Below are 11,367 nucleotides of genomic sequence, written 5' to 3' on the forward strand. Positions count from 1 at the left end.
TCTCACATGCTCTGTACCAAATGAGACATAATTGCTGTTCAGCTGGAAAAAAATATAAATATAATTGGGTCAAGTTAACAGGGAAAACAAAAAACATGTAAGGAAAAAAAGCAGCAGCAGCTCTCCTCTCCCCCAGCACTGCCCTTCTCCTCACCCACTTGCAGTGACTACAGCAATTCAGAGGAAGTCCACTAAACCGAGGGGAAACGTGGAATATTTGCCTTGCATCCAGATTTCCTGCCCAACCTCCCTACGTCCTATCTTGGAAGAGCCTTAGTGAATCACAGCCTGACTTTCGCAAAGCTGCTGAGCCATCATTCCTCAACAACTCCACCCGACCTTTGCAGACCCAGGGGAAAAGGACGAGCAGCTCCTCGCATTTGTGACTTGGAGCTGCTCATTAGATGTGATATAAAAGTACAAAGCACTAGAAGTGCCTCCTAGTAATTGCAGTCCTCGGTTTCCTCTTCTGCAAAGCTTCAATGACAAACCAAGGCAGAGAAACCAGCAGTCCTGTCCTTCGGTCGGCGTACCGAGCATCAGCCCCAACTGTCTGCCTTTACGCTGCTCCTAGGGATTTCACAAAAAGCAAAGGGGAAAAAAAAAAGGAACAGGAGTGCTTACGACACCCGTATGTCCCTGGGGAAAACACTGTGGCTGTAGGACAGTTTGCAAAAAAGCAGCAGATGGGATTTCTGCTCCTCGTGCAAACCAAGACAGATGAAAAAACACCTCCCTGGGGCGCGTGACACTAACTGGCATCACCCAGCAAAAAAACCAGCAACAGAGCCCTGAGACTATCAAGGAACTGGGAAGGAGGCAGAAGAACCTCCGGATTTGCAGCATGACGAGACCAAGCCAGGCTGATGGGACATGTAGAGCAATTACCTAAAAAGTTTAGTCACGGCCGTGTTCAGTTTTGGGTGGCAGACAGCGTTAATGAGTTCAGGGAAGAGTCAAGGTGAGTTCCCAGGCAGGTTTACAGGCAGAAGAGAGATCAAAAAAGATGCTGAGCTCAGGCAGGAGCTCAACTCCATCAAAGGGAAGGCAAAAAATCCTCTTCCTGGCTTGGAGGGGGCAGAGGGAACCCCATGCAGAGCACGTTTAACACGGACAGCATTGGCCAAGCAAAAACTCCAGGGCGGACCTAGCGATATCTCAGTGTACACAAACATCAAAGAGGGAGAGAAATAATTGAGAACACTATAAATACGTGTTTTCCTTGTTAATTTGAATACTAGGAAAAGCTTAGTGGCTATCAGACCAGAGCACAGCATCCTAAGGAAAACGAGAGTGGGAACGAGTGAACAGACATCCATAAGACTGCCAGGAGCAAGCCAGCAACGGGTGTTGGACCAGATCAAACTCCTGCTCCTCTATCAGTTCCTCCAAGAGCTCTGCACGGCGGCCTTCCCCACATCCAGGCACTCTGTCGTGCTTCCAGCCCAGGCAAGATGATGCTGAACCCATATTTTTTCTTGCTGCACATCACAACACTTGCTAATACTCATTTCAGAATGGTTTAAATGTGGAAAAAATCCCTCCCAGCACTTCGCAGTTCACTTTTACTCTGCAGATGACACTGACACTACCAATGCATCACTATTACCTTGCTGCCCTGCAGCCAGAGCAATAGGTGTACCAGAAATTCTGGTAGATAACATTTAGATTATGTTATCCCTGTCAAGCACAAAAGTGCAGACTCCTTTGGCCTTTAAAATTCACCCAATACAATTAGGAGGAGCTTTATTATGAGAATAGCTACACCAACATCTGGCATTCCAGATTTGTGCCTGCCCAGTGCCCCCTAAGTCCACCCAAAAGCATGTGCACAGACACGCGCTGGCAACAAACAAGATGTTTTCTAAATGCTCCACCACGGAGCTTACAGCTAAGAAAATTGGGGGGGGTGGGTGGGTGGGAATGTTTGGCAAGAACAGCACCTTCTTACGCAGTGGATTTGCTTTGTACGTAGATAATCAATCGTTCATCATTTTTCTGCCTTTTTTGTCATGAAGGTGGCAAGATTAAGTTTAAATATAGCTAGTCCTGTAAAGCCAAACCAGATTTGGTCAAGAAAGCAGTTAATAAATTATCATGGATGAATAAAGTCTGGGCCAACAAGAAGATACAGGCTGGTTTTCAAGCTCTAGAATGAATTATGAAGCATTTTCTCAATCAGAAAAAAGCCCTTTAAAGCTTTAATCATGCAAATTTTATCTTCTGTCTGAAAGACAGAATTTCATTATGGAGATGCGCTTAATTCATTTTTTTTTTTTTTTTTAGCAGAAAAGCAATCTAATTAGTGACAGTATCATGAACTTTATTAATAGCCAGGTATTAGGAGATAGGAAGATTCTAAAATTCCCAGTGGCTTTAAAAGAAAAAAGACTAGTTCTGTTAATAAGATATCGGCAACAAAGCTAATTACACACGCCATGGGCTAGAAGGCTTTTCTTGGAGGCAGGAGCAGCCCAGGCTCTCTCTTGATGGACTCTCTATCTGCTGCAAGAGGAGCAGCAGGGCAGGTCCAGGACCTCAGGCGACCACGTGTTGTCCCCCCGCTCTGGGAGAGCCGCAGTGCGATGGGGACGCCCCTGCCTGCGCTCCAGCAGGTCGAAGACCTTGCCAGCACCCCCGGGCACTATCGGCAAACCCACATCCAGCAACGAAACCATGCGGCTGCTGGAGAGGATCCCAAGAGCAGCTGGTTTTATCCCTCCAGCTTGGTCCAAACACGGCCCTTTCCTGTCAACAGGAACCTGTTCCTGAAAGCCACGGGATCGTTGACTAAAGGGATGGGGGTGGGGGGGGCGAGAGGAAGAGGAAACCTTTAAAAAAAAAAAAATTTAATTACCGCTTTTATAATCACAGGGAGAAGTCAAGAAGGGCTGAATCCTGCACTAAGTCATGTCACACAGCTGTTTATGAAAAGAGAAGCTAGGCGATGCTGCGGGGCTTTCCCAACCTGATGAGCCCGGATCCTTCCCTATCCGCTTCGGCTCTGCACAGAGACTCATCTGGTCTTGGGGGGGAAGGCTGGGACACAGCCATGGCAGTGGGGGGGGGACACACAGCTCAGGAGGGAGCAGATCTGCAGGAAAAGTCACCCCCGTTGACAGGAGCAACCTCCCGCATGCTCCAGCTCTGGGCCCCTGATTTCACAGCTCAGGCTGACGATTTAATCAGCACAGTTAAAGAGATGGAAAGGACCACAAGCGCAGCCCTCTGCAACGCAGGAGTCTTATGAAACAGCATCAGTGTCTAAATGCATCACTGAGTTTCCATGTGAATGAGTTCAGCTGGCATTACAAACCCAAGACCTTCTGGATTACAGATTTATTTTATTTCTGGTCTTTTTGGTAGTTTGGCATCCTGCTGGGGAACGGTGCAAACCAGCAGTCTTCTCCAGAAGGGACAGCAACATCGATGCAGGCTGCGGCAGGCTCAGGTCTTGTAATAACCCCTCACACCCCACTGCACACAAATTCCCTCCCCGGGGGGCATCGAGTCCACTGAGGCAGCCCATAGTTTTGATTTTTACGCTGGTATTTCTGCAGTCTCGGGCAGGAAGAGCTGCCCTGCTCCCAGCCCGGGCTGCCGTTCCTGCAGTTTTACCACCCGGGGCTTGGATGGGGCTGCGAGCCCTGGCAAAAGGCACTGGCATATGTAGGGATGGGGGAGAGATGGAAAGAAAAAAAAAAAAAAAAGTGCTAGAGAAATGAATCAGCTTTTACAAGCCAGCCTGCCTGATCTCATCCCTGTTTTGCTCTTTCCCAGGAGGAAAGTATTGGCAGGGAGAAGGGGGAGGAAGGATTTCCTTCCACCGCATCCAGAAACCATCCCCCTTGGCACCGTCCACTTTCAATAGTTCACCCATAACCTGTGAAAACAGATAGATAAATAGATCATTTTAGACAGAAAGCCCCAAGGCAGATGGACAGGCATCACCACACAGAGCGAGATGATGACGAGGAATCAGCGCTCCTAATGCCACACAATCCCCCCCAGCCCTGAGTCACGTATCCTTCCTGCGTCCCAGATTCCCCCAGCTGCAAACCAGGATAACACTTTCCCTGTCTGACATTAGAAACGAGAAGGGGAGCAAACGGAGCAGGGTACGGAGAGCTGGAGTTTTCCACCTCTGTTTTCTGTCTTCGCCTTCCAAGAATCTGAGTTCTTGTTACTGTTAGAGCCCAATGGCCGTGAAAGCAATCTTAAAAGGGGGGGAGAAAAAAAAAAAAAAAGGCCAAGTTAGAGTAACTGATGCAGAGACATGAGCCATCCCCTGCCTGTGACTCCAGACAGGCTGAACAATACTAAGAAAAGCTGAAAACCGCTCTGTTACAGGGCTGCTCAGCTCAGCTCTGACAACGATTAACCAGCCGAACAACGTCACCGTGCCGGGCACTTTGACAACAAATCATGCAAGAAAAGGAGAGGGAGTTAATACGAAAATATATCCTGCACGCAGTCATTTTAGCTAGACGTGACAGCAGGCATCTCCGCAAGTATTCAATCATCATCACCTAGGCTAGAAGAGGGACGCGCTGAAGTCTAGTCCCCTTCACTAAGAGGTTTGCCGACATGTGTCCTTCACTTTTTCACCTGCCATATGTGGATCTGCAAACACACGCATCACCGAAACACCCGTCTCCAGCAACAGCAAACTGCTCGGGGCTTCAGGGTGTCAAGCGAGGATGCTCAGGCTGACTGCCGAATATGACTCCCCCCTGGACAGACCCCGGCTGGCAAGCTGAGCCAGCGGGACGTCACACTGTGCTTGAGCAAATCCGGCTTTCCTCCAGCCTCAGGAGCAGATTAATATCGAAAGATAAACTAGGGAGGCTGCAGGGGACTTGTTAAGCCCAGGTTAATATTAATAGAGCAAACACTGGGTGCTGTGGGAGGGAAGGTCAGGCTGGCAGGAAATCAGCAAAATCCCTTGACTCCCCAGTCCAAATTCCCATTTATAGATCAGGAACTTAAAGCCCGACACTGCCAACTACCTCCCCCAGGAATTACCTGCTCACCGTGCCATTGCGGCACCCGGTCCTCATTCTGCCTTTGTCATCAAAGCACAGCCACCGCTGCAGCAGAAAAGCCAAGCTGTGACCTGCTCCCAGGATCTCCTCCTGCTCCTCGGACCCTGCCGCAGAGGGACAGGCCAACTCGCTTTTGCATGAGTGTGCAAAATCCACCGGAAAAGCTCAAAAAGAACACATGAGCCCAAAATAGCACCTTAAACCCCCCTTGGGTGCCTGGTTCCTCCATTGGCAACTCTGGGTGCTCTCCTGGATGAAGTCTCAGCCCCAGTGCACCAGCAAAGGCTTCCCCAAGATTCCATCCATGGATGGGGCAGGCAGCCCCGCTGCCCTGCCCAAGCTGCTGCCTGCACACGCTCGTACCTCTCGCCTCGTCTTTCTGGAAAAGCAGTGAAGCCACCGCACGGAGCATCTCAGGTCCACTCTTGGCTTTACTAATTGTTGGAGGATTCAAGACAAGTCAGCATGAAGTTCTGATGCCACTGCAGAGCAGAGACTGGTCTCAGGGGGCTGTGCACCCCTTTAATGTCTCTGGGCACTGGCACCATCCTAAGAACTTCAGCTCGCATCCACTGGCCAAAAAGCTGCAGCAGGTGAAGATCTAATAGAACCAGAAGACCTGAGATGTAAGGAAGACATTTTTTATGATGAGGGTGGTGAGACACAGGCACAGGTTGCCCAGAGAGAGGTGGCTGATGCCCCATCCCTGGAAACATTCAAGGTCAGGTTGGACGGGGCTCTGAGCAACCTGATCTAGTTGATGTCCCTGCTTATGGCAGGACGGTTGGACTAGATGACCTTCAAAGGTCCTTTCCAACCCAAACCGTTTGAGGATTCTGTGATCTCTCTGCCACTGTGATAACTGCCCTGCAGGATGGTCAGCAGCAGGAGCACGAACCTCTGTTCTCCCAGCTCTGCAGTTCCTCTCCAGCCCGACACCATCCATGGTTTAAACTCTGACACCGGCGAGTTTGAGCGAAAATGTGCAGACGAACTTGGGGTGTGTCAGTCTCCACCAAAGTGTGAGCGAGCTAGAGCTGGAGGGCAGGCACAATCAAAACCATCTGCAGCAAGACAGGGCACCAACAGACAAGCTCTAGCCGGGGAAAGGGGCCTCGTGGATTTGGTTTTCCGCGTGGAAGGTTATTCTGCACGCTGCCCTTCCCATTGCTCTTCCAGCAGGAGATCCTGTGCTGCACAGAGCATCTGCAATGTCTGGAGAAACCCACCACCCATCTGTGTACAGAGCAAAGGCAGCGAGCGGAAAAGCATCTCATGCCTACAAGAGAAAGCCCCAGAGAGCCAGATGCTAGAAGGACTGACTTATCCTTAAAAATATAAAAGGTAGCTGTTAAAAGGTATCATCTGGGAAAGGGAGGAGAAAAACCCTATCTGAAAGCACAGCGCAAGGCCACTGCAGAAAGGACCTCACCCAAACAGAAGGAAAGGAAGTCGCAATCCAGCATGGGCAAGAGCAAATGACCATGAAGGCCAAAAAAAAAAAACCAAACCCACAAAAAACTAACACAGAGAAATGCCATCCCTGCCCGCCAGCTGCACTCTGTCCCCTGTCACCAAACAGTCCCTGTGCAGCGCATCTAGGAGCAGATTCCTCTGCCTCAGCCTTCGGAGCAGATGCTATCGCATTGCAGCACCTGGGTGCCAAGCTGCGGGGAAGGAAGCTCTTAGGGCTCATTAAGAACTGGCCGGAAAGCATACATTGCTGATGTACAGAGCTGGGGAATCGCGTGGGCCTTCTGGGCTGAAATGGCTGTTGGACGCTACAGAGCACATCCTGAGCTCTCAGGCCAGGCAGAAAGCAAGCGGTAGCTATTTATGTTCAAAAATATCTTCAGAAGCCTTGAGAGCAGTCATCAAACTCAGGAAAAAGCATGCATGTCAAGGGCTTGCTAGTTTTAATTAGCACTCGCCTCTCCGTCTTTTGGAAAATGGCTTTTGTACTTCACATGTGGAGGAGGAGGTTGCTGGCCTGTGTCTCGGGCCAGGACTCGCCAGGCACAGCAGGGCACGAGCCACCGCTTGCTACCCGAGTTCCTAAGCCCAGGCAGGCCTAGCAGGGTTTAGGCTTGGACCACACAGGCTTTGGGAGCACGTTAATCCTGTTCAGGATAACAGCAGCGCCCAGGGCTGAATACCAGCCCGCTTTAAAAAAGCGATGCTGTCTTCCCTCGCTCACCCTTGCTTGGCCCGAGTCTGCTCCCCGAGCCGAACCGCTGGCATACAAAAACATGTCTTGTGTCCCCAGAAGGGCTCTGTTACAGCCAAAATGACAGTATTTGGCAAGCTCATTCTTGCCGTGCCTTGGTCACCTGCTGAGCCATGACTGCCCAGAGCAGAGCAGACCTGTTGGCCCTGCCCAACGGAGAGGGATGCTCCCTGCTCCGGCTCCCTGCATCCGCGGGGCAGCACCCAAAGCAGCTGCGCCGGGAGCCGCGGCAATACCACACGAAGACGGACTATGGATAAGGGTACCACACTCCACTCCCCGGATTAGACCCGTCCCCAGCGAGCGGGCTGTGTTGCTTCTCCTGCCTCCGCGCTGTCAGGCGGTGTATAACCCCAGGTAGGACAGTCCTGCTGTCACGGAGGGAAGGGCTGCGTTTACTAACACCATATCACAACAGCACTGCCTCCACCCTAGGGCTTGTCCCTTCAAACCCATGGGTGATAAACCTGCCGGTGCCAGGCAGGGCTGCTGCGCTACGTGCAAGTAGTGACAAACCCACTTACACCCAGTGAGCATCAAATTTGCCCAGGAACGGCACAGGCAGGTGCCCTGCTTTGTGCAGCCTGCCCTATCTACTGGTTAATGAAAAGTTTTGCAGGCTTTTAGGACTTACATCGGTCTGTATAAAAAGAAAATGGTGCAAATTAAGCCATTTCTACACCGCCAGGTTCCTGCAAATTCCTGAGTGGATACTGATGGATCAAGGCTGGATGGTACCCAGGACTGGATGGTCTCGTACCTGCAAGCAGGGACTTCCCACCCTGCTCCCAGCTCGCGATGCCAGAGCTCAAAGCTGCCGCTGTTGTTGTTATTTCTCCTCCTTCCTTTTGCGAGAATGTTTTCTACAGCTTTTTTTTTTTTTTTCTTTTAAAGAACATTTTGCTATGAACTAGCAAAACCTGTTCTGGACGCACACACAGAACTGCTCACCATCTGCAGCATTTGCCAGTGTGACTTTTTCTTTTTTTTTTTTTCAGGATACTATCTTGGCGCTCTCCTGCATGTGGGCGCCTGGCTGCCTCACCCAGGGGAGACGTGGGCCCGCAGGAATCAGACGACAGAAGCCCACGAGCCAAGCCCTGCTCCCTCCAGCTACCGAGGAGGCTGAACTGGTCCCCTCGTCATGCAGGGAGGCAGGGGGAATCCCAAACCTGCCGCTCCAGCGGTGCCGAGGTCCTTGCAGACCTTGGTTCTGGCTCCATTTTCCTTCAATTAACAACAGACGTGGAATGAAACATAACATTTTAGGAAAGATCTTCCACATGTTTGGTTTTGGCAGAGTCCGACAGCTTTAAGGGAGCCAAAAAATAACTAATCCTCTTCTCCTTCAGCCAAGGGGTGGCTGAGGAGTGGGACCGGTGGAGGGAAAGGGAAGAAGGGTGGAAAGGGAAAGGAGAGGAGAAGACAGAAAAATGGCTGAACTGGAACCAGTCACTCCCAGTTTCCAGTTAAAGCATCTCTAAAGCGTAGATACCCGTGTGCCGGTCACCAGGGCACTGCAAAAGGGGCGGCAGCACCTCTGAAAGAGGACTGCATCCCTCGCATCCCTGCAAAGCAAGTCACTTCACCGATATCGGTGGAAAACCTCACACCAAACCCAGCTTCTTCGGATTAAATCAGTTCCCAAAACCCTGCGGCAACAAGAGCTGTGAAAGAATTCACGATGCAGTTGCAAATACACACTACGCAATTGTGAATACACCTTATCTCCCAATTTAATACGCCACTGAACGCAGTCTAAGCGCTCAAGTGAAGTACATGCACTCAGGAGGCAAGTGGGCCACCGAGTCTGTGCGTTGGGCAAGTTACTTCTCCCTGGACAGCTGTGCCGAGTTTAGTTTTTCCACAAGCAGCCAAAATGGTTCCTTTTAAGAAAAAAATACACCTGTAACAGAAAAAAAAAACCAAAGACCACACAAGATTTCACTTTACAATAAATCCCCCCAAGGAAGCCTTCATCAGGTGTTTTAAAATGATGTTTTTAGACTTTAGAAACACGCTACTCCTGACTCATCGATGAGCCTTCACCTCTAATTGCCCTACGACACCACCACGGCACATCCACGCCAGCAAAATCCTCCTACACGGAGTTTTCAGCACAACCTTCTCCCATGGAAGTCGTAAAAAAATCCCACGATGCAGGGTTTTGCGAGAAAGGGGGTGGGGGAATGACTTAAGGAATCTGTTATTTTGCTTTGCTGTTTAAGCAAAATGCTTTTTCATAAATATGGCCAAGAAAGGAGGCAACACACGTAGCAAACATGCTTGGGCTGACCTTAAAGGGGTTTAAACTTCGTGCCTGGAAAACACGATCTGGTGGTATATCTGTGCAAAATTCATCTTAAATTTAAAACAGGGACAGAAAAGCAGTGACCGCGGGAAGCAGAGGAGTATTTGCGATTCCCGAACCATGCCAAAAATACATTAAAAAAAATTCCCAACTGCTGATTTCAGCGCCGTTCACAAGCACCGGGAAGGATAACTCTGCTTGGGGGTATCGAGAACGGCCACCCCTCACGCAGAAGGTGAGGAAGAAGGTGTTTACAAACCCCATTAGAAGCAGATTCCCACATCTGGGGGGAAGAGCTGCAGCCCCCCGACCTGTGAGGGGCCAGACTTCACCATCTTCTCTTTAGGATGACATAAACTCGTTGTTTACCACCAGAGCAATCAATGACGAGATCAATTTTCGCTTGGCTAAAAATCACCCATCTGACAAGTTTTTTCCAACGTCCCCCAGACGTTTCCCGTGCGGGCCGGGGCTCCGGGCTCTCTCGCCAAGCCCCAAAATCCTTTCCCGGTCCTGCCGCCAGCTGCTCTTCAGGAAGCGGGAGCTTCCCGAGGTTGGGCTGCAGCTGCCATCCGAGTTTAACGGGGCCGGTGACTCCCAGCTACGGCCTCAAACCCTGCCCGGCCACCACCTTCCAGGGCTTTTCCCTTAAAAATCCCGCTCCGCTTACAAAGTCCAAGGGCATCTCGGCTGTTGAGGTGCTTCACCGCCATCGCCCGCAAAGCCGGTGTGGGTCTGGGGCTGAGCAGGCTGGATCCGTTCCCTCTCCGTGCCGTGGGCACGGACCGTTTTTGGGGAAAGTGGGCAGCCCACCCCCACCATGACACCCACCTGGACCTTGGCCACGACCAGCACCCAAACTCCAGGACCCTCTGGTCCACAGTGGATGCATTTTTCTACTGGGGTCCCTCCAACACCCCCGGCCCGGTGGGGGGTACAGGACCGTCCCCGGGACCCCCCAGGATCCCCTGAGCGTTTGGGGAGCATCCGAGGGGGCCACAGCGAGGACACTGCGGCACCCTGCTCCGCTGACAGCCCACGCAGGGCTGGCCCTGCCTCGCCACGGCGGGGGGGCGGGGAACGACACACCGAGCCCCGGGATGGCCAGGAGCCACCGGGGGGAGGGGAAGAAGGGGTGCTGGGGGGCACCTGGAGAACCGGGGGCTGGCAGGGAGGGAGGAGACTGGGATACCGGGGGACGGGGGAAACACCGGACGTTGGCGAGGGGCCACCGGGCAGGGGTCCCGGGGGGAGACGACCGGCGGATACAGACGGGGACCGGACCGGGATACCGGGGAGAGGATAACGGCGGGTACCACCGAGCCGTCCCGGACAGGCGGCAGCGGCGAGGGAGGGAGGGGAGGTCACCGAGGCTGAGCAGCGGGCGCCTGATAAGTAAAGGGCGACCAGCCCCGGATCGCGGTCGTCGGGAGGAATAACCGATCCCCGGTGCTCTCACCTGGCTCGCCTTGTAGAACTGCTTCTTCAACCCCGCCACCGACATGCTGCCAACTGCCGGCCGCCGAGGGACACCTCGGCACGCAGGAGCCCGGCCCGGCCGCTGGCCGCTTCCGCCGCCGCCGCCGCCACGGAAGCTCCCGCCCCGCCCCGCCCCGCCCCGCCCCCTGCCGGCCCGGCGGAGCGCCGCACTACCGGCACCACCGAGAAGGGCGCTGTGGCGCCGGCCGGAGCGCCGCCTCTTGCCCGCCACGTGGTGCCCCAGCGCCCCCTGCCGGCGGGGCGACGTCGCCTCACGACGTTGCGACGGAGAGGCGGGCGGGAGC

General features: G+C 52.6%; 1 protein-coding gene across 3 annotated transcripts in view; it reads right to left on the reverse strand.

The window, feature by feature from the left end:
• Nucleotides 1-11,179, reverse strand: part of SH3GL1 (SH3 domain containing GRB2 like 1, endophilin A2) — a 30,601-nt gene extending 19,422 nt beyond the window's left edge. For all 3 annotated transcript variants that reach the window (XM_049808171.1, XM_049808170.1, XM_049808169.1), the window contains exon 1: nt 11,043-11,179. In XM_049808171.1, the coding sequence (XP_049664128.1) occupies nt 11,043-11,087 (45 nt within the window). In that variant the 5' untranslated portion in view covers nt 11,088-11,179. The remainder of the gene's footprint in view (nt 1-11,042) is intronic.
• Nucleotides 11,180-11,367: the final 188 nt, after the last annotated feature.

This window comes from Accipiter gentilis, chromosome 8, assembly GCF_929443795.1.
Source record: "Accipiter gentilis chromosome 8, bAccGen1.1, whole genome shotgun sequence".
NCBI lineage: Eukaryota > Metazoa > Chordata > Aves > Accipitriformes > Accipitridae > Astur > Astur gentilis.